General features: G+C 38.2%; 1 protein-coding gene across 1 annotated transcript in view; it reads left to right on the top strand.

The window, feature by feature from the left end:
* Nucleotides 1-21,049, top strand: part of LOC113470227 — a 26,284-nt gene extending 5,235 nt beyond the window's left edge. Inside the window, exons 2-3 of the mRNA XM_026828494.1 lie at nucleotides 19,539-19,659; nucleotides 20,941-21,049. Coding sequence (XP_026684295.1) covers nucleotides 19,539-19,659; nucleotides 20,941-21,049 — 230 coding nt within the window. The remainder of the gene's footprint in view (nucleotides 1-19,538; nucleotides 19,660-20,940) is intronic.
* Nucleotides 21,050-23,362: the final 2,313 nt, after the last annotated feature.

The following is a 23,362-nucleotide window of genomic DNA, read 5'->3' as shown; positions in this document are numbered from 1 at the left end:
CTCTCTCTCTCTCTCTCTCTCTCTCTCTCTCTCTCTCTCTCTCTCTCTCTCTCTCTCTCTCTCTCTCTCTTTCTCCCGTTCTCTGTCACTATCGTTTTCTCTCTCTCTCTTACACGGTCTCTTCCATTATTCTCTCCCGTTCTTTCTCTACCTCTCAATCACTCCTTCCCATGGTTGATCTTTCTAATTTTTCTTCCCGTTCTCTCTCTCTCTGTTGTTTTGTCTCATTCTCTTACTCTCTATCTCTCCCGTTCTCTCTCTCTCTGTTGTTTTGTCTCATTCTTTGACTCTCTATCCCTCCTCCCACCATAAACTACTGGTATACCTATTTAGCTACTTACCTATCCTATAAGGAGCTTACAAATCACATTGACGCAGAATTGAGATTTTTTTATAATAACTTATAAAAAAAAGAAGTGTGCCGAAACTGCTTTCCCCAGAGTGCCAAAACCCAGTCACCCGATTGGGCTGCCGGCACCCTATTTTTTTTTTCTCAGGTTTCACTTGGGGGCCCCTAAGTCAATATTAGACACTATTTCGTACACAAAAAGTCCAATCTGTACTTCCCATTTAGGTGCTATTAATTTGCAGTACACCTTTGCTCCCCGATTTTGCATTTAGTTCGTCTGTTTTTTGTGTGCCTGAGGCAGGAAGTTCTTCTTCTGCCTTTTAGGGTGCTTTGGAAAAGGTCTTATCTTAGCTGATTTTTCTTTATATGACCTAGATTGTCATTACAAATTTTCAACTTATTGTTTCATTACAAATTTTTATCAGTGAATGAATGATTTCTTCAAATTAAATTGATCCCAAGGGCAAGGAAAACCTAGACCTAGTTTTTTTTTTTTTTTTTTTTTTTTTTTTTTTTTTTTTTTTTTTTTTTAACAAGATACTTTGTTTTATTTTTATACCAACAACACAGTCGACAAGCAACTAAGAAAGGATAATTGAAACACATAATTACAAATATCAATCGAACTGATGCGGACACCTTGAAAGTTGTACTTTATATGTACCTACACAATTATTATTTTATTAATTGTCCACACCATTTTGATTGATATTTATCATATTTAAGTTCAATATATGTAATTATGAAAATGGAAAAGTTTTCAGCACGTGTTATGGTACCTAGCTACCTTCTCCTTTTTTCTTCATTCTGTACCTACATATTTTCCTTTAAAACATTCATTCACTTACCAAATTGAATTCAGGGAATGTCTACCTAATCAAACTCTGATCTTTCTGTGAATGTAGAGATATCTACCAAACAACCCTTCTGTGAAAATAAAGCACCTCGCTGCTATTATGTCCTATCAAGAGTATCTAGCTTTTGTCATCTTTTTCCGGACGAAAAACACAAGACTTTTGTACACCTTTTCCGGACGAAAAACACAAGTCTTTTTGTACACCTTTTCCGGGAAAAGTCCCGAGACTTTTTTTTACCTTTTTCGGAAAAAGAAACACGAGGTTCAGAACCTTGCACCTTATCACGGAAAAGTTTAGCCGTTTTGACTTTCTCAATGAGACTCTTGAAGTAAATCTTATGATCATCGAGTAATCATTTTGTTCCTTTTTATGTTCAGTAAGTACTAAGTACCTACTCCAGGAACGATCAATATTGCCATTGAAATAACTCCTGGTTTCTGTTTAGGTGGGTAACTTTTTTGCATTTTCCCCTTTGTTCGGTTAATAATTTTATTATCTGTAGGAGTCTGTCACACAGTTTTAAAATTTAAAACCAAATAATTATTTTGTCGACTTCTGTAGGAGTCTGTCACACAGTTTTAAATTTTAAAACCAAATTATTTTGTCGACATAATTCCTGCAGCATGAAATAACAAACACACACACAATCTCACTCTCCCCCCTACTTCTCTATCTCTTTTCTTCCTCTACTCTCTCTCTCTCTCTTTCTTTCTTTCTCTCTCTCTCTCCTTTTTCTCTCCCTCTTACTGCCTCCCCATCTCTCCCCTCCCTCTGTCTCCGCTAAAATCCCTCCCTTTTCCCTTTCTCTTCCTGTTTTTTTTCTCCCTTCCTCTCCCTTCCCTTCTCTCCTCCTCTCTTTCTCTTCCCATCCTCTACCTCCTTCGCCTCGTCCCTCCCTGTTAAAAAAAAACCCTGACTTGGTTCTTGTTTGAACTTTGAATTGTTCTCTCTTGAATTTTTCACACGTAGCTGTAATAAAAAGCTCAGACCCCCCTTATTCATTACTTTCCATTACTAATGTACGGTTTATTGAACGAACGAAGTGAGTTCTAAATTTTAGCTTGACGATTTTTCCCCCCATCTATACACATCTTGGTAGACCGCATTGGATGGAATTTGCCTAAAATGTTTGATTTAAAGCTATGTCCACAGTCCGCACCAATATATTCACCTCGTGGACTATGTGTGGACACAACAGATCAAGAACTTGTAAAGAAGTCGGTTAGGTATGTAGGAAAATAATCATTGTGAATTTTGAAGCTCTACCTTGTTCTACAGTTTACGAAATGTAAGATATTCTACAGTTGCAAGTTTCATTACAAATTTTCATCAGAAGGTCTGGTAGGTCATGGTTTCTTCAGAAAATTAAATTGATCTCAAGGGTGCCTGAAGGCATGTGATGTGTCCCAATTCACTCGACCCTCCACAAGTGGTAAAAGTACTCTCAGCCAGTAGGTAGTTAATAGTCGTGTGCTGTTCACTCCGGAGCCTTTTCCCTTTCCATCACCAGCCCTATGTTTCACAGGTTACAAGAGAGCAAGAGACATAAAAGCAATGTTTAACTTGAGGTCCAAAGGAAAAATAAATACAGGAATAAAGAAGTAGCTCAGCTAGTGGTGTGGCGTGAGATTTGCAAAAGGGGAACTCGTAAAGACAAAATACAATATGTAACGGCAGCCACTCACTATCAGCTGTACCTCCCAAAGCTTCCATCAAAGGAACGCCACTGGCCAGCTCTCCTATAAAATAAAAGCTAAACCTCTGCACGTATCAGAACGTTGATAAGGCAATAGGGAGGTGTAGGAGGGGACGATAAAGGCCAATTTTTGGACACTTTTTAATGATTCCTCATTACATGGGGAGTATTTTAAGATAGGAAATTTTTGGTCGAAAATTGGCCGCCGTAGGCTTTTTCCCTCTCCCTATTAGAATCCAGTTTGAATGATCACTTACTATTTTCGGTAAGTGGTAAGTAGGGACTTAAGGGGAAACCCCTGTAGAGGGGAAGAGAACGGGTGCTCCCCTAGCTTCCATTGAGGATACGCCACTGAATCACCATACGATGTGACCCAAACAGGGTGGCCTAAAAGGAATTTGTTTGAATTTTGATCTTACTAAAACAAATTCCAGTACCCATTCAGTTTCCCATACTTCTCAAATTGTTATTTAGTAACCCATATTATCTTAATTCAGTATTTTTTATTATTTCTGGCTGGGGGACGTTAAACAGGGAGTAGACTAGCGTAGTCTGGCTGGGGGACTTTAAACAGGGAGTACACCAGCCTGAATTTCCCTTGCTAAGGAAATAGCAAAGGTTGAGTGCGGAGGGCATCCGCTCGTAAAATTTGTAGCCAAAACCAAATGTCAGCCCAAAGCAATCACCCTAGTTATATAGGGCTGACGAGAAACGCCGACCCCATTTGTACACGGGAAAAGGCAAAGAAGAAGAAGAAGAAGAAGAAGAAGAAGAAGAAGAAGAGGAGTATTTTTGATCCTTTCATATTGAACTAACGAAGTGAGCTCCAAGTTTTGACAGGACTATTTTTCTTTCAGTTTGTCTGGTTCACTATATAACTTGTAATAAACTATAACTCTCAAACAAACAATGCTCCTCTTGCGGTCGGCATTATAATATATGTACGAGTACTCACAGATAATTTAGTCCTGACATTGACCATTAGCATAGGGATGTTAAACCTCCGTCAAACAAACAAACAAACTAACAAACTCAGAACTCATTCCAGAGTTCCCGGCTCATAATGAAAGGAAAACATTGAAAACTCACTCTACACTTTCAGACTACCTAGTTGAAAGTTGAAAGTCTACATAATTATGTACACTAGGCCGCGATCGAGTTTGGGCGGCGTTCCTAAAAACAATTGGTTGGTAGAGAGGTAGAAAGGTAGCAAATGGTGAGCAGCTATTTACAGTTTACTTACACTAGGTTTACATAATTATTACAAGAAGTGATGATGAATTTATTTTATTCCGAAAAGGTACAGTTGGGTAGATTTTTTTTTTTTTTAGAGGATTTAGGTAGGAAAAAATTAATGGACAATTTCTAGGGAGAAAACTTTGTGCAAATTGAAATACATACATAGGTACCTTCCTAGGTAGGTACATTTACGTAGAAATGCCCATAGGTACATAAGTTTAGCCATTTCTATTTCAAACACCAAGAGTACGGTAGGGTCGATAGGAATGGACAATTTCTAGGGAGAAAACTTTGTGCAAATTGAAATACATACATAGGTACCTTCCTAGGTAGGTACATTTACGTAGAAATGCCAATAGGTATACATAAGTTTAGCCATTTCTATTTCAAACACCAAGAGTACGGTAGGGTCGGTAGGTATCCCTTTGTTTGTGTTTTGTAAATAGGTTACAAAACCAAGGCCCTTTTTAGCTTTCAGCCTTTCAGAGTGTCTAGGTAAATTTGTAAAGCAGTTTGTTTATTTTGAAGCAAAGTAAAAGGCCTTTTTGAATGGATTTTATCATTTCAATATTGTAAGAGAGAGGAAATTGGGCATTTCAGCGGTCAAGGATTAAAAGTTTAATATCCGGAAAACTAAAAACTTTAAAAATTTATTTAGAACGGATAGTGTTAGTTCTCGGAACGGCTTGCTTTCTCCTATCCTGTCTTCCTTCTCTCTTCGATTTCGGGACGATAGGTAGGACCTTAACAATTACAGTTCCCTCTATCAAACCTCTTTTTAAAAATGTAATAATAATAAAATAAAACTTCAATATAGGTGCCAGGCCCCTTAAGACAGTCTAGTTAGTTTGGGTTAGAGCATCAGCTTTGTAAGCGCTAGGTCGCGGGTTCGATTCTCTTTATCCTAAACAGATTTACAGACGTGTTTTGCAAATTGAATTGATCTTCATTTTTTTTTTTTGCGAATAGGAAATATCCAATACCTACTTTCCTTATTAAAGCTGTCAAACTTTCTTGACTTGGCGGAGCGCTTCTTAAGGAACGTAAAAATAAACTTCGGAAGGAGATTTAACCTTGGTAGGTTCTGTAAATAAAACCACAACCAAAGAGGGCGAGGGCCTTTGATGAAGCTATTTCAAGAATACCTACTTACTGAGCGAGAGAGATTAATTTTAATAAGTAAGGGAGAGCTAGTAAATCCTTAAGGAATGGCCGTTCATGTCACTCATCCATTTAGTGGTCTTGCTCGGCGTAGCTTAACAAAAACGAACCGGAAATTAGCCTATAACAGGGGTTTCCAATTTCCATGTGTATGCGGGCCACATGCTACATTGGTAGGTACTTCGCGGGCCACATATGTACATAGGGGAGCATTGTAGGAAACCCCCAACAACTTTTCAGAAATGCAATCCGATCGAATTTTGAGCGCCGCAGGCGAAATTTTTCAAAAAATATTCTCGTAATTACAGCTGAACACTAATCCCAAAAAGCTTCGCGGGCCGCTAGTTGGAAACCCCTGGCCTATAACCTTCACGGGAGTGCAAGCAATAAGTTCACAAAGTTTCATAGCAATCGGATGAGCGGTCGGATGAGCCAGGCATAAAGTTCGAACAAACAAAACACACACAAACAAACAAATATTCATTTTTATATATTAGATTTCGTAAATATATGAAAAACAAATCTGGTGACCCTAGTTGAAGGAGAAAAAAAATCTACACTCAATGCACCAAAAAAAACTGTGACATTGTACATTTGTACCTACTACAATTAACAAGAAATTTCGCCCGCGGCGCTATAATATCTTCATTGAAGCCCAAAACCACAGAAATCGATGTTTGGTGGTACGCCAAAAGAACCTTGAGGTGTCAGGTCGTACGCAGTACTCAAAAGTTTGGGAACCCCTGACCTAAAGCAAAAGGACCTCCCTAATCAAATCAATCTTGTAATGAAATCGAGAAAGAGGAGAAGAAAAGAAACGGTGAAGGAGTGTGAGATAGGAAATAATATAGGAATAAAATAGAGAGAGAGAGAGGAAGGGGCAGAGTGGAATAGTACAAGACCAAGAGAGAGAGAGAGAGAGAGCTTAAAGGAAAGGAGAACATATAGAAATATAAAGAAGAAGAAAGAAACCTAGAGAAAGAGAAAGGAAGGGGGAAAAGGAGAATGAGAGAAAGAAATCGAGAGAGAGAGGGAGAAAGGAAGGGGGAAGAAGAATAAGAAAGAGAAGAATAGGGAGAGAGAGAGATAAAGAGGAGAAGAAGGAGGGAGAGAAAAAAGAGGATACAAATTTAATGTAATCGAATTTACAAAGATGTAATTCAATTTTCTGATGACAAAAAATAAAAATTGTGTAATACTAGATGATGGGAAAAAAATAAAGGAGAGAGAAAGAGAGAGAGAGAGAGAGAGAGAGGAGAAGAAAGGGCGAAGGAGTGTGAGATAGGAATCGAATGGAGAAAGACATCTATCGAGGGAGAAAGAGAGAGGGGAATAGTACAAGAACGAGAGAAAGAGAGAGAGTCCCAGAAATCGAAGAGAGAAGGAGGACAGGGTAGGACTAAAGGAAGGAGAAAGACAGCCGAGAACGAACCATCCAAGCTTACTAGAAGAATGAGACCAGACCAGTGAAATAAAATTTTTTATGAATGCCTGATAATTTAACTGATTATGCAATGTGCAATAATTTGTACTATAGTCAGCTAGTCAGCTCCCATGGCGCTCGCCTTGCACGCGGGAGACCCGGGTTCGATTCCCGGCGGGGTCAAGAAATTTGTATCATGCAAATGTTTGATTCCGTGACTGGCCGTTACGGGGCCCACTCAGCCTCGTGAGCACCAAAGTTGTGAAATAATAACACAAAGAAAGACATATACCTATTATTTTTTATGTCTTCTTTCTCTTTCTATTTATAATTTTGTACTATGTAATTAAATTTATTTATAAATTATGTACTATGTAATTAAATTAACAACTGGTTCAGTTATCTAGAAATTACCTGGTACAACAGGAAAGTACCTAAACAAAGAGTGAGAGAAATAAAGATAAAGGTAATATACCTAATGGTAATAATAATTACTAATAAGAATAATAAGATATGAGGAAAAGAGAGAGGAGGCGGAGCGCCGCGGAGCACAGAAAGAGAGAGTAGGGAAAGTTAGAGAGAGTGAGAGATAGTGAGAAGAGAGAACATTAATAAGGTGGGGCAGACAATGAGGAAAGAGAGAGAAAGATAATAAGGAAATGGAGAGAGAGGGACAAAAAGAAAGAGACGTAGAGATAATGGGGAAAGATAGTAGAGAGAAAGGGAGAGAGAGAAAAAGAAAGAGAGAGAGTGAGAGAGGGAGGTATTATTTCTCCCCAGAGTTTTACGGAAGGCTTTGTTCGTAGAAACCTCATCCCTCATAGACCCCCCCAGGCGACATTATTTGGCTTCGAGGTATTCTGTAGGTAGTCTGAAAGTCAACGAGGTACGCAGGTAAGGTTTGCATAGTTAGGTAATTGCGAACAAAACGAACTTTTACATACAATAACATGTAACATACCTATTTTATACCAACTACCTAGTCTGGCTGGGGGACTTTAAACAGGGAGTAGACCAGCAGCCAGCTTAGTATGGCTGGTGGGTAAACAGGGAGCATGCCAGCTTGGAATTTCAGCACAATCACCTCTCTATCACTCCAAAAAGGAAGAATACTACTTTCTATCACCCCATAGAAGGGAAAATACTCCCTTTTATCACCTCTAATAGTCCCTTCTATCATTTTATATGAAGGAGAATACGCCTTTCTAGGGTAAAACCCCCAATGGCCGACACCTGTTGTAATCATCGACACCCTTCTCGTATTTCTTTAATAATAAGAAATCTGCGTGGTTTACACGTGATCAAATTTATGCACTAGGATCTCCTCACCCTCCTCTATCTTTTTCACAATATTACAGCTTAGATGCCTCGGTCGTCTGAGAGACATGAGCCAGACTAGATAGAATTACGTCAGTTTGTTAAGAAAGTGCTTTTTTTGTTAGCGTTTTGCTAAGGTAAGAGTTGTTTTTAAATGCGTTTTTTGTACTTTTCTTTTTATTTTACCACTATTGGACTTTTTTCCTGTGACAGTTAAGCTTTCTAGTTAATAATTATCCAAATAAAAATTAAAAATATATGATTTATTTGGAAATGGGGAGGGGTGTCAACGACCTCCTCAAAAATTACTCATGAAAGTAATCTCCGACACGGGGTGTCAGGTAACTATTTTCACATATTTTAGTCGCCGACACAACTGAAGTAATAGTCATTTGTGATCTCTACTGAGAACATCCAGAAACAGGTAATCTTTAATGATGTTTTCTATGGCGATTATCTTTGATTAATATTGGCAGGTGTTTATCAATGTTTACTTAATTGATAAAGTTGTTTTATTGACATTTTTTAGCTATTTATTTAAAAGAAGGAGGAGCGTCAACGGCAAAATATATCAGTGTCGATATCATATTTGGTCCGTTTTAGTTGCCGACACAGTTGTTTCTTTATCTTTAGGACTCTATTGTGCATAGGTACCTATTTAATCTTTTTGTGTGTTTTTTTTTCTATACTTCTTCCCATATCATTGTTTAATCAATTTATATTGCTCTTTGGTTGCATTTTCATATTATATCCCTAGATAACGTGGGTTGTCAATGATTTCTGCAAAATATTGTTTAATTGTTGTCTTCGACACATCCCGACACATCCTTTGAGTTGTTTTTTGTTCGCACTTTTGATCAGAAGCTGAATATTTGATACCTTTTATTTGTATCAAATGCCTAAATAGCTTAAATTTATCTAGGAACCTATCTACTTCGGTAGGTTTTTTTTTTTTTTTTTTTTTTTTACTTTTTTTTTTTTTCAGCAAAATGGGGAAAGAAACAACAAAATATTATAAGTCCAAGTCAGGAACGAAGAAAAAGGAGCTAAAGAGCTTTTTTTTTACAATAAATTTACCCACTGTTGTTATTTCTCCTTCTTCTTCTTCTTCTTCTCCTCTCATGTTCAGATGGGGTTAGGGTTTGTCTAATATTTGCAAATACCCACCTAAAAGGTCCCCATTTGCACGAAAAGACCTTTTAGGTGATCATAAGTGAAGGGTGTCAACGAATCACACAGTGTCAACAATGGTGTCAACCACTCCTGCAAATGGTGTGTCGGCCACTGAAAAAATGGGTGTCGGCGACTTCAACATTTCTCTTTTTTGACTTTTTCCATAAAAGTATTTTTTTAATTTTTTTTGAGCAACATTTCAATAAAAAAATTATGTCTCTTACTAAAGTACAATATGTTTTATTTATTTCCACAAAAAGATCTTCAGATTAGAGGTGGTATTAAGTTCATAATGCTGTTTTTATGGAAAAAGTTCCTTAAGGGTGTCGGCCATTGGGGGTTTTACCCTAGCTAAAGAAATAGCAATGATTTTCATTATTAGACACTGTGGATTTGAAAGTAAAAAAAAAGTGGGCATTTCTTTTTGAAAGTCCCACATTTAGGTCGTCTTTTTCCCAACTGTCCTCACCCCGAACGAAATGTACGCCACTAGTCTCCGTCAGCAGGTAAATATAACCAGGTAGACGCAAGTAGGTATTGGAAAACTTCGCCCCCCTAAGCTTTAAACTTTGACGTCGCAGATGCCCCAGGGTGCCAAATTTGGGGACGCATTGTGGAATCGAACCCCCCGCGGGGATTGCGAACAAAACGAACTTTTACATACAATAACATGTAACATACCTATTTTATACCAACTACCTAGTCTGGCTGGGGGACTTTAAACAAGGAGTAGACCAGCAGCCAGCTTAGTCTGGCTGGTGGGTAAACAGGGAGCATGCCAGCTTGGAATTTCCCTTGCTAAAGAAATAGCAATGATTTTCATTATTAGACACCGTGGATTTGAAAGTAAAAAAAAGTGGGCATTTCTTTTTGAAAGTCCCACATTTAGGTCGTCTTTTTCCCAACTGTCCTCATCCCGAACGAAATGTACGCAACTAGTCTCCGTCAGCAGGTAAAAATAACCAGGTAGACGCAAGTAGGTATTGGAAAACTTCGCCCCCCTAGACTTTCAACTTTGACGTCGCAGATGCCCCAGGGTGCCAAATTTGGGGACGCATTGTGGAATCGAACGCCCCGCGGGGGAGCTTTGTTGCGTGAACTTTTGAACTTGGAGCTTTTTACGTACTTTCTTTCAGAGTGAACTTGGTAGGAGCAACTTTGTCAAGGTTTTTTTTTTAAACAAAATTTTGTACCTAACACCTACGGCCCTACGAGTATTATCTTCCTACGTATACCTGTGTACTTACATACCTAAAAGAAATGTAGCAGAAATATGTACAATGTAGGTAGAAGTAGAACAAACATGTTTGTACCTAACACCTACATAATTATTATGTAGGTACATACCTATCTATCTAAGAAGTGTAGTGAAAATAGAAAGTACCTAACTGTGATATTTTACACCAGTTTTTTATCTCACTCATATTTTTCCTCCCTCGTTCTATCTCTATCTCTCTTTCCTTATCTATTTCTCTCTCTCTCTCTCTCTCTCTCTCTGTCTCGTTCTCTCTCTCTCGCTCTTTTTCTCTCTCTCGCTCTCTCTCTGTCTCTTTCTCTCTCTCGCTCTCTCTCTCTCTCTCTCTCTGTGAACACCTACGGCCCTACGAGTATTATCTTCCTACGTATACCTGTGTACTTACATACCTAAAAGAAATGTAGCAGAAATATGTACAATGGAGATAGGTAGAAGTAGAACAAAAATGTTTGTACCTACCTAACACCTACATAATTATTATGTAGGTACCTACATACCTATCTATCTAAGAAGTGTAGTGAAAATAGAAAGACCTACTGTGATATTTTACACCAGTTTTTTATCTCATTCTCATATTTTTCCTCCCTCGTTCTATCTCTCTTTCCTTATCTATTTCTCTCTCTCTCTCTCTCTCTCTCTCTCTCTCTCTCTCTCTCTCTCTCTCTCTCTCTCTCTCTCTCTCTCTGTCTCACCCTTCGAATATTTCTCCCCTTTGTTTCTCTGTCTCCCTCTCTAACCTCTTTCTCCTTTCCACCCTGTCTCGCCCTTCCTCTCTCTCTCTCTCTCTCTCTCTGCCTGTCATTACAACATGGAAAATGACGGTTAATTTCCATTAGTCAGAAATTCAGAATGCTTACACGGAAGGAAGAAAGAGAAGGGAAAAAAATATCTGGTGGGAACATCACACGACTTTCTATTGCATTACAGGATAACAGAACTACAATTTACTTCCATGCATTTACAATTTACACATACGAGTACGTACGAACAGTGGAGACCTTGGGCTAAACCAAAAATTCAGATCACTTCAAAACCGACTTTCTATTGCATTACAGGATAACAGAACTACAATTTACTTCCATGCATTTACAATTTACACATACGAGTACGTACGAACAGTGGACACCTTGGGCTAAACCAAAAATTCAGTTCACTTCAAAACGGATTCTAATATTCTAATTTCTTGACTTGGCGGGGCGGAGCGCTACCGCGCTCCTTAATAAACCGTGGATTGTCTCAGGTTTGAGTTCAATCCGAGGTTGACCTGGCTATTAAGTGGGTATAGGGCAGTGGTTCCCAACCTTTTTTCGCCCGCGTACCCCTTGGGTACCCGGATTTAATCTCACGTACCCCCGCCATCATAATGAGTACCGGTTACACATACCTAGGTCGATATGTATACCATTACTACTGAGTTCTAAATACTCTCAGTACCTTTTGAAAAAAAAATCAGTACTTCAGGACCTTGAGGTCAAAATTCAGTACTTTTCTGGACTGTACTGCATAGATAACCCATTAAAATTCAAAATTTGCCTTTGTCCGCCATTACACAATTTTTTCTCGCGTACCCCCGGAAGGTCTCTCACCTACCCCCATCAGGGGTACGCGTACACCCGGTTGGGAATCGCTGGTATAGGGGAATCCTGGTTTCATCTCAATCCCGAGTTGGTAAACCCCAGAATTCTTCTTTCTTCTTGCCTTTTCCCGTGTTCAGACGGGGTCGGCGTTTTTCGTCAGTCTTTCAATCAGCCCTAGGGTGATTACTTTGAGCTGACATAGGTATAGATTTGGCTCCAAAATTTTTACAAGCGGATGCCCTTCGCACTCAACCCTTGCTCTTTCTTTAGCCAGAAAAATAGCCAGACAAGGTAAACGACAGCATTGACGTAATGGAAAGTAAAAAAAAAGGTCGAAGCTAAAAAGCTCTTGTCAAACTAGGGAACAAGAAGGGAGGAGGTTGACATTATTGACGACTGTTGCAGTGTTGCAACCGAGATGTCACAGGAAAAGCAAAATATTGGTAATATTGAATTTTGAAAAATGGTCTTTTAGTTGACTCTTCTCTCGTCTGTGGAGAAACGAGAAAAGCTTGGGAAAAGTTCATTTTTCAACACATTTAACTCAGCTTTCACACACCATTTTTCGGGGTGACAATTTTACAGGCGGGGCGGAGCGCTACCGCGCTCCTTAATAAACCGTGGATTGTCTCAGGTTTGAGTTCAATCCGAGGTTGACCTGGCTATTAAGTGAGTATAGGGCAGTGGTTCCCAACCTTTTTTCGCCCGCGTCCCCCCTGGGTACCCGGATTTAATCTCACGTACCCCCGCCATCATAATGAGTACCGGTTACACATACCTAGGTTGATATGTATACCATTACTACTGAGTTCTAAACACTCTCAGTACCTTTTGAAAAAAAATCAGTACTTCAGTACCTTGAGGTCAAAATTCAGTACTTTTCTGGACTGTACTGCATAGATAACCCAATAAAATTCAAAATTTGCCTTTGTCCGCCATTACACAATTTTTTTTCGCGTACCCCCAGGGGTACGCGTACCCCCGGTTGGGAATCGCTAATATAGGGGAATCCTGGTTTCATCTCAATCCCGAGTCGGTAAACCCCAACATTCTTCTTGCCTTTTCCCGTGTACAGACGGGGTCGGCGTTTTTCGTCAGCCTCTCAATCAGCCCTAGGGTGATTGCTTTTGATCTGACATATGGATTTTGGCTCCAAAATTTTTACAAGCGGATGCCCTTCGCACTCAACCCTTGCTCTTTCTTTAGCCAGGAAAATAGCCAGACAAGGTAAACGACAGCATTAACATAATGGAAAGTAAAAAAAAAGGTCGAAGCTAAAAAGCTCTTGTCAAACTAGGGAACAAGAAGGGGGGAGGTTGACATTATTGACGACTGTTGCAACCGAGATGTCACACAGGAAAAGCAAAATATTGGTAATATTGAATTTTGAAAAATGGTCTTTTAGTTGACTCTTCCCTTGTCTGTGGAGAAAAGCTCTCTCTCTCTCTCTCTCTCTCTCTCTCTCTCTCTCTCTCTCTCTCTCTCTCTCTCCATTTCTTTAGCTTCCTCTCTTTCGTCTTTCTCTTTCTCTCCCTCTTTTTCTTTATCATCTCTCTTTCTCTATCGAGTACGTCTATCGTCTCTCTCCCTCACTCCCTCCCTGTCCCTCTTCTCTCTCTCTCCCTGTTTCTCTTCCTCCCTCTCTCTCTCTCTCACGTCTTGTCACAATATTTCTTTTAGTCTCGTGGCAGTCAATCCCACACAATCAATCAAAAATAATGAGAGAGAGAGAAAGAGAGAGAGAGAGAGAATGAGGAGGAAGAGAAAAGAGATTGATTTAAGTTCTAGTGGAAGAGAGAGATAAAGAGAGGGAAAGAGATAAAAAAAGGAGGGAGAGGAAAAAACGTAGATTCAAGTTATATTGGAAGGAGAGAGAGAGAGAGAGAGAGAGAGAGAGAAAAGAGAGAGAAGGAAATGCAGGTCGCATTTTTCATCGCCCTGTCAAATTTTCAGGTTTTTTCTGCTCGAACTTCGTCATTCCTTTTACTCAATTCTTCTTCTTCTTCTTCTTCTTCTTCTTTTTCTTCTTCTTCTTCTTCGTCATTTTCTCCGTATTCTTCTTCTTCTTTCTACCTTTATATTTACTTACTTTTTTTGACAGGTCTGAAAATTTGTCAAACTAATGTGTTTCATATTCCTTAATACTGTACCTACTAGAGTGCACCGCACCTACCTTTAAAAGTTAGTACACCTACTTTTTTTTTTTTAAGGGTTTACCGTCACCACACAATGGAGCTCTAAAGGCAAGGGGGCTAGGTGGTAGAGTCTATTATCATTATAAAGACAAATGGGTAGGTATTTAATTATTTATTTCAGCATGCTCTAAACTCTAAACTTTTCGTTTCCATCTGAAAGATCCCAGGTGGGGAAAACAGGACCGTTCCAATTGGCTCGCACTAATCAAGGGGCAAGAAACCAGTAGTGTTTTCTCTGATAAGGAAAATAAAAGAGTGCTTGATATTTTATTTAAATAAAAAATAAATAACAACAATCTTGAAAATCTTGAAATATTTTTCTTCAGATATGTTCTTCTGAACACTAAAGGATCTCATATTTCAAATATTTTCATCAAAATCGGAAACAAAAAGTTTGCCGGGCATATCTGGGTTAAAAAAAAAAGAAAAAAAAAGTTGCGAGGTTCCTATTTTTGGAGTTCTATTATAGATTCTGAACCAGGTTACCAGGCCAGTGTTCAGGGTTGAGAATCCGAACAGTGGGTTATGGGAGGGGGTAGATCCTCGAAAGAGCAAAGAAGAGAAGTTCGAGGGGGGATCCAGGGCACCCATTCGTAGAAGCTTAACCGATCCCTTGGGGCAATTGCCCCATCACCTAAGCAGCCTCAGAGTGGGATTTTTGTATACGGAGTGAAAAAAAAAAAAAAAAAAAAAAAAAAATCAAGCATGTCAAAATCCAAAATCACCAACCTGACCCACCTCAAAAGCGTAATGGTTATCCTGGTCCCTAAGGTCTTATCGTCCGGAAAGCTAAGAGAGAAGACAGGATAGGAGAAAGCCAGCCGCTCCGAGAACGAACCTCATCTGTTCAAGATAAAATCCGCCCAGAGCGAGAATCGAACCCGCGGCCTAACGCTTACAAGGCAGACGCGCGAAGGAAGACAGAATAGGAGAAAGCCAGCCGTTCTGAGCAGCTCCAACCCCGACCACGGCCCTGGTGTCAGCAATATCTGTCTCTTTGACAGAAAAAAAAAAATAGTAATAGAAAGAAAAAAAACCTGGGGAACAACTGCTTCTTTCTGACCGATAATGGGATAAAGGAAAAAAGACATCAAAATAAAGAAAGGACAAAGGAAAGAAGAGACATCAAGATTAAGGATGAGGAAGAATGGAAGGGAAAGACCTCAAGATAAAGAATTAGGAAGAGGAGGAGGAGAAGAAAGAAAGGACAAAGGAAAGGAAAGACATCTTGTCTCTGAGATTGTTCAGGCCAGTGTGAAATTGTATTTGCGAGGGCGAAATGGAATGAAAGAACTTGAGGTAAATCACGAGGATAAAGAGGAGGGAAAGGTAAACAATGAGCAAAAGGAAGAGAAGAAGAAGAAGCGTAGGAGGAGGATTAAGAGGACGAAGAGAACAGGGAGGAAAGGAAAAGATTAGAAAGATTGATAAAGACAGAAAAGGAGGATCTCTCTCTCTCTCGTCTCGTCTCTCTCTCTCTCTCTCTCTCTCTCTCTCTCTCTCTCTCTCTCTCATTCCTACACATAACATACACTTTGTTTACATAAAAGTAATCCTTTATTTCCCATTCATCCTCTTTCTTTACTCAATCTCTCTATTTCTACCTGCTTCCCCCTCTCCTTTCATTTTAATACAATAAGTAGCTTAGGTACTTTATAAACTTTACAGTATTATTACCTTATTATTATCATCTATTTAGGTAAATACCTAGGTACATCATTATTATTATTATAATATTAATATGTACAAAAAAGTAAAAAGTTGGTGTTTCATTGCCGTTTTTGTTTCGCAGCAACGAAGCCGCTGCGCGCTGCTACGTACGAGTAAATGGACTCATGTGGTCCGTGTCGTAGCATACCAAATTACCCATCCCGTAGTATGTTCCTAATCAGATGGGCGAGAAAAGACACACTACCTGTCTACCTACGCCCCAAACCGATTTAGTCGCTAGATCACCAGTCCACACGGTAACACTGAAGTAACCAGTCGAAATGCGAAATTTCTGTGGGTACCTATCTGCAAATCGCAATACGAAATTTGGAAGGATTTTTTTTTTCTAATCTTCTCCAAAACCTGACGAAATTCGCCAGGATTTTTCACCCAAATCCCCAGCGAGGGCAACAGTTAGGTACACAGATTCAGTACTAAAAGAGCATTTATAAATTCTATTAGGAGAATTTAGAGACGAAATTCGTCAACCGTAAAAAAAAAAAGACTGAAAGACAATTTAAAATTCTTACCAAATTGTTTTTATTTCCTGCGAGAATGGAAATGGCGCTCGTTTTAACCTTTTTTTAATGCTTTTTTCTTTTGCACGTTGCTTCTTTTTTGTTTGAACTGTTAGTACCTTTTTGTTACTTTGCTAGACTGTTAGTATGACATTTGTAAGTTTTCTTATTATGGCTATACTTTGTTTCTTGTTTTTTTTTTTTTTTTTTTAAATCTCTCTCTCTATCTCTCTTCCTCTTTATTTGTAGATATCACTCTCTTTTTCTTCTTCATTTCTCTCTCTTTCTCTCTCTCAATAAGTATACACTAATGAAAGCTACCTAGTACCTACTCATTATAGCTGGATGAAAAAGAAAGATTTTTTCCCTTTTTTAATACAAAAACACCAAGCGCGTTCATAATAAACTGTAAAATGGAGGTAGATATAACAGGTACCTATTTGTGAGAACATCACACGGCTTTCATTACTGTTTTCACCAAAATATGCATTTTAAATAATAGAAAAGGAGAAACCGATTAGGTTTCTCTCTCTCTCTCCCTCCCTCTGATGTCCGTCTGTCTTTCTCTCAATATCGAATTTTATCCAATAGAACACCTCTTTATGGGAAATAATTAATAATTACCTATCTAATTTATAATTCAAATAATTGAGGTAACAGAAAACAAGGCAACACCTATTTAATAGGTACTTAAGGTACCTACATATGAGGTGAGGGTAAACAAGTACATGATAGTGATACGTAAGTAATAGAAAGTAATTAAAAAATACAAAAAGTAAAGAAGGGTTTCTTGTTTTTTATCTGTTTTATTCGAGTTCTTACGACTTGTATTACCTTTCCTGACATTGTCCGTTCAATTTCTTGTTTTTTATCTGTTTTATTCGAGTTCTTACGACTTGTATTACCTTTCCTGACATTGTCCGTTCAATTCAATTCAATTCAATTTCTATTGTAAGGTTGTATTCTTTTATTGGTCTGCACCATGTTGTAGGTCTGTATGTTTCAATTTGTTTTTGCATAATTTAAGTAGGTCTGGAGAGATTGTTCGAGTAGGAACTCAAATTGTTTTTCTTGACTTCTTTTATTTTTTCAGACATATTTTGTTTGCCTCTGTTTTTCTTCTCTTGAACTACCAATTTTTCGATTCGAAGTTCACTGTGCTAAAAACCACTAGGTACTACACTTGCTTGACACAAAATAGTAGTCTTGAGGGAATCAGGGCAAGTTCATTTGTTCATTTTCGTCTTCCTTCTCCTCCTTTTCTTCTTCTTTTTACTTTCTTCTTCTGCTCTTCTACGTACATACTTGTTCTCTTCTACGTACTTGTTCTTGCTCATTTCCTTCTTCGGCTATTTTTTCTTCTTTATTTTTCTCTCCCTCTTCATTGTTTTCTTCGTCTTCTACTACATCTTTTGTTCTTTCCTTCTCCTCCTTTTCCTTGTCTCCTCATTTAATATCTCGTCCCTCCTTTCGCAGTCCCTCTTCTGATCTTTTTTCTCTCCATTTTCCTGTCTCATTCCACTTTTTCTTCCCACACTCATCGGTTTTTTTATTAGCGTCCTTTTCTTTGTACAGATAGCGTATACGGTCAAACCTGGATTAAGGGGAACACGAGTCACCGACAATTTTGTCTAATTTATAGGAGGGTTTTAATTTTTTAATTAAAGGAACTTGCTTTTTGGGACTTCCATAGAGGCCAAATTTCATTCAAATCCCACAAATCTTTCGGAAGCTATGACTGACACTGAATGCTATTATTATTATTACACAATTGGATCAAACTTTATTAAATTTACAGATGGTAACAAAAAGTATATACATATAAATACAAAATAAACTTTGATCAAGGGTGGGGTTAATGCCTATGGCATTCTCTACCACCCCACCCTTAATGCTATTCATTATTCATAGGTACACAAAAAGCCCACTCCAATTCTCAGGTGTAGGGGCAAACAGATCGGTTAACACCAAAAGATGGGTTAAGATTATACGAATCTACGTCCAAGATATTGGTCGACCGACCTCTATAGTCCTTCCCATCATAATAATAATAATAATAATAATAATAATAATAATAATAATAATAATAATAATAATAATAATAATAATAATAATAATAATAATAATAATAATAATAATAATAATAATAATAATAATAATAATAATAATAATAATAATAATAATAATAATAATAATAATAATAATAATAATAATAATAATAATAATAATAATAATAATAATAATAATAATAATAATAATAATAATAATAATAATAATAATAATAATAATAATAATAATAATAATAATAATAATAATAATAATAATAATAATAGACTCTTGAGTGGAAGGCAACAGGCAACCACTAGGCGAGGTTAACGCCTTAGGCGTTCTCTACCACCTAACCCTCTACCATCATAGACGCTAATTTTCCTCAAAATCGGACCAAACTTTCGGGAGTTACCTATAGCTTATAGCCGACCACTAACAGCGTCTACGTCTATGCTTGATTGAAAATTTGACATCGATCGAGGTCGATTAACATCGCTTGAGACACACGTCCTCTATAAACTGTTCACTATATTGTCTTGAGATTTGTACCTTTACATCCATGTTCGACTGTACACCCATGTAATATTCTCGTGTGTATGTTCCACTATGTTTCTTGTCTCAAGATTTATGTCGTCATAAACTTCAGATTCTCACTCGTTCTCACGTAATTGATGGCGATGGAAACTTTGTGGTCGCAATCGATGTCGACAGTATGTATCCCTCTGTATTCCCTGTCTGTAAGAGGAAGTAGAGAAAAGTGACAAAAAGAAATATTCTAGGTACCTTTATCCAGGGACATTATTTCAAAATGTTATGGTCAACTAGGAACCCAAAGACAATTCTTGATCTCTCTCTCTCTCTCTCTCTCTCTCTCTCTCTCTCTCTCTCTCTCTCTCTCTCTCTCTCTCTCTCTCTCTCTTTTAAATAATTCCTTTTCCTTTAATTTTCTAACTTTCAATTTCTTCTTTTAGAATTTTAGATCAATACAGGTACCTTTTCCGTTATGATTTTGATTTCAGAAACGGCCATGTTGCTTCCGATCGAGCTGAGTTCAAGTAGAAAGTTGAATGAAACGTTGGATATTCGCCGAAATCTCTGGGACAGATATCCGAAGGACCCCGTTGAAGACCAAAGCAAAGAGTAAGTATCTTCCAATAGTTGTCAAACTATACCAAGATAGGGTGAGAAAAACACACCTTGTGTTAGAAGAAAAAAATCTTAATGGTGGACTGTTTTATAGGGGTATCCCAAAGATGCCAGAAACAGACACCACATTGTCATGATGATTTCCAACCTCCGATAGGAGAGGAACGTAAAGAATCAGGAGAAACCCCAGATATTCAGATAGAACCTTGGGGGAGGCCCCAAAGTACTACAGGTACCTACGCCACTGTGTCGAACACATAGGGAAAATAGTGCTCACTCAAAGTAAGATGACTATTAGTTTCACGCACATAATTTCCCCAATAGTTTTTTTATTTGGTTTCAAGGGTTTCCTACCAGTACTCTTTTCCGAGTGAGCTCTTCAGTTCACTGAACGACACACTCTTAGCTGACACTTTGAGAGATTAAAGAGAGAGAGACAAGGACAGGAAGAAAATTTCCACAAGAGACGGAAAATTAATACTGAAATGTACCAGAGGGAGTGGGAGAAAGATGGATGGATAGAACGAGAAAATGATAGAGGGAGATTTATAGATAACGAGAGAGAGAGAATGGCAGAAAGAGAAAGGGAGGATGAGAATAGGGAGATTTAAAGAAAAGGAGAGATAGATAGAGGTAGAAAGAGAGAGAGAATGAGGATAAAGAGAGAGGGAGAGGGAGTCAGGAAGACAAAAGGAGATGAGAAAGAGAGAGAGAGTCTAATAAGTCTTATTAGAAGTGGAATTGGGGTATGAGTATGACATTTTGCTAATAATATCACAGAAATCTTGCCAACATCTCTCTCTCTCATGTTTCAAAGGGGATTAAAATTTCCAATAAAACGTTCACTGTTTCACAAAATACAGGAGCCTATTAAATTTGCTATTTTTCTTTAGCGCAAGAACCTGAAACAAGTCTAATGAAGATTCGTCTACAGTTCTATAGGGAAAATATTATAGGGCCGTATTTAACGCTAATGAATTTTATACGATAATGTACGGTAATTTGCTGTAAAAGTACGGTACTATGCAAAAAATGTACGACTTTATAAAAGTGACATACGGTAAAGTACGGTATTTTCAGCAAAATTGCACGGTAATCTCAGCTGACCAGTCTGGCAACACTGCTAGCAGAAGCAAAAATGTACGATATTTCTAGCAGTTTTCAAATTTTCTAGCAGTGTACGGTAATTTGGGAGAATCAATCTGGCAACACTGGATCCATCGGATTCGGCAGTTGGGTACATGGTACATTCAATTTCTTGACTTTTGATTTCAGATACTGCGTCGTGTTTCAAGTGATCAAAATTTCCCGAGCTTGCAAGAAGGAAAGCCATTTCTCCGACATGAGGGAAGGTAAGTTGCAAAAGAAGTTTCCCGTACTGTAATTTAGGTGTGGCCTATATTTATGGATAGGAGAAATCGGGTTTAACAAGAAATCCGGGCTGCCAGCCATATGGGAGTCTGTACAGTAAAGTGTGTCCAAACATAGTCGACCGGCCGTTGATCGACGTCGTGACTCTATGTTGTCGAGTCAGTTTGGACGATTCAGTCGACATCGATCGACTATGTGTAAACACACTTTTATATTCCACATAACGGCACGGTTGGTCCAGTGGTAACGCGCTTGCTTGCGATGCACAAGGTCCCGGATATCCCCTTTTTTTTTTTTTTTTTTTTTTTTCTTTTTTTCATTTCAGCAAAATCTGATCGACTTCGGTCTACTGTAGTGTGGACGCACCTTAATTACTATCATTATCCAAATATTAATCAATTATTTATATTTTATAAATTGTCGTTGTCATATATTATATAGGTATTATTTATCTTCCTTTCTAGTGAATAATTTAAATTCGATTTTTATAATTGAAGAATCGATTCAAATGGATTTGTTATCAAAATATCAAATCGATTCCATTGAATCTTTTGCCATTTTCCCAATCGGTTGTCTAATCATCCCAATGTTTGCACGACTATCTGTACAGAATTTATTTTTCGTTTCGAAAGCTATATCTCCAAGTGGCACTTTGGGATTGGTCATCATTTGACTCAATTTGTAGATCGACAAAACCCGGCAAAGATCGGCAAAAATGGGTATTCCGCCTTTTCCCTACAATAGCCGCATATGGTCAATCAGCAAAGGCCATCAAATGGTCATTGGTTGGATGGAAAAGCTCCTTCTGGAGAACCTGACCTCACAAAAAAGTGTAGTTACTATAGTTTCCACTTTCCAATCTCTTTAATGTTTAAGAAATGTTAAAACGTAATAATAGTTAATAATTAATAAATAAGTATATTCTTTGTATGTGTAAACCATGGGTATTTATTTCTTAGACGAAAAGTTAACCAACAGGCTATAGAGAAAATAGCAGTTATATGCCATAACTGCTGTGAATGCACCAGTTAGTTCCCAATGGATCACTTGAGTTTAGATACACCCTGGTATGGTTGGTATCCAGATCCAGACAGCCTCGGACATCAAGTGATGTTCTGCACGCAACTCAGCCTCAAAAAAAGTTTGGTTCCAAAAATAACAGAACTCGCTATTTCAACTTGACTTGGTCTCAAACCACCAACCTCCAGAATCGGAGATTGGTAAAACATACCTAGGAAAGGAAAAATGGCAAGCGAACACTTGACCAAGGTACCAAGAATAGTCAGGTCGTCAGGTGTCGGGTGCTCCATCTCGATACTCGAATTCCAAGAAACCTAGACGATACGAGAGGGCATATTGATCAAAGAGGAAAAAGATTTTTCAACATGGATTTACCATCTGTTAGAAAAGGCTGTAAAATGTGAAAAAAAAGAAAAAAAAAAAAACAATCCGGGTGTCTAATTTTGGCTCGTGACTCATTTATGGCATTTTTCTTCACGACCTTTGTCTCTCCAATCTAAAACCCCACCGATCTTGTGTATCTTTTGTTATTGTTGTTCTTGATTGAAGACTCGGTAACTTTGTGAAGGTCCATTGTCGTTGTTTTTTGAAGACTTTTTTAATCCTCTCTAGGCTGAAGGCTCACACGTGCGGGATGGAAAACAAAATATCGGTAGAACAATGGAAGCACTTCTTACCAATATATTGAAAAAAAAAAATCTTTTTTAAAAACCTTTTTTACGGTTTTACTAGGGTTAGAAAAGGGTGATTTCATGGAGGGTATTTTTATTGGATCTAGTGCCATCGAGACGTCCAAGTGTCCAAAACGGAATGTACAAATAAACTTGCAATAAAAAAGGTCTTGGTGCGTTTGCCATGTAAGCGCCAGGTCGCGGGTTCGATTAACGCCCGGGGAATCGAATGGGTTCAGGCCATTCACGATGAGTTTTCTCGATCTCATGCGATAAAACGTTAACGAAGCTCCAAGCTTAAACTATTCTTCTGCCAGCCTAGATAGCTTGGGTGGTGGTGCGTCTGCCTTATGAGCGCTAGGCCGCGGGTTTGATTCCCGCCCGGGGCGGATTTTATCCTCAACAGATAATGTTCGTTCTCGGAACGGCTGGCTTTCTCTTATTTCTTCTCTCTTCAATTTTGGAAAAAGAAAAAAAAAATCCATCCTGCTTTCAGGATTAGTTCTCAGTTCTTTTCCTCCTCGAGCTTTCAAAACTGCTGATAGATGTTTCTCTCTCTCTCTCTCTCTCTCTCTCTCTCTCTCTCTCTCTCTTTAATTTAGATCACCTAAAGGTCGCCACAGACGATTAATCTT

This window comes from Diaphorina citri, unplaced genomic scaffold (assembly GCF_000475195.1).
Source record: "Diaphorina citri unplaced genomic scaffold, Diaci psyllid genome assembly version 1.1 scaffold1450, whole genome shotgun sequence".
Taxonomy (NCBI): domain Eukaryota; kingdom Metazoa; phylum Arthropoda; class Insecta; order Hemiptera; family Psyllidae; genus Diaphorina; species Diaphorina citri.
This window is presented reverse-complemented; position numbering and strand designations above follow the sequence as displayed.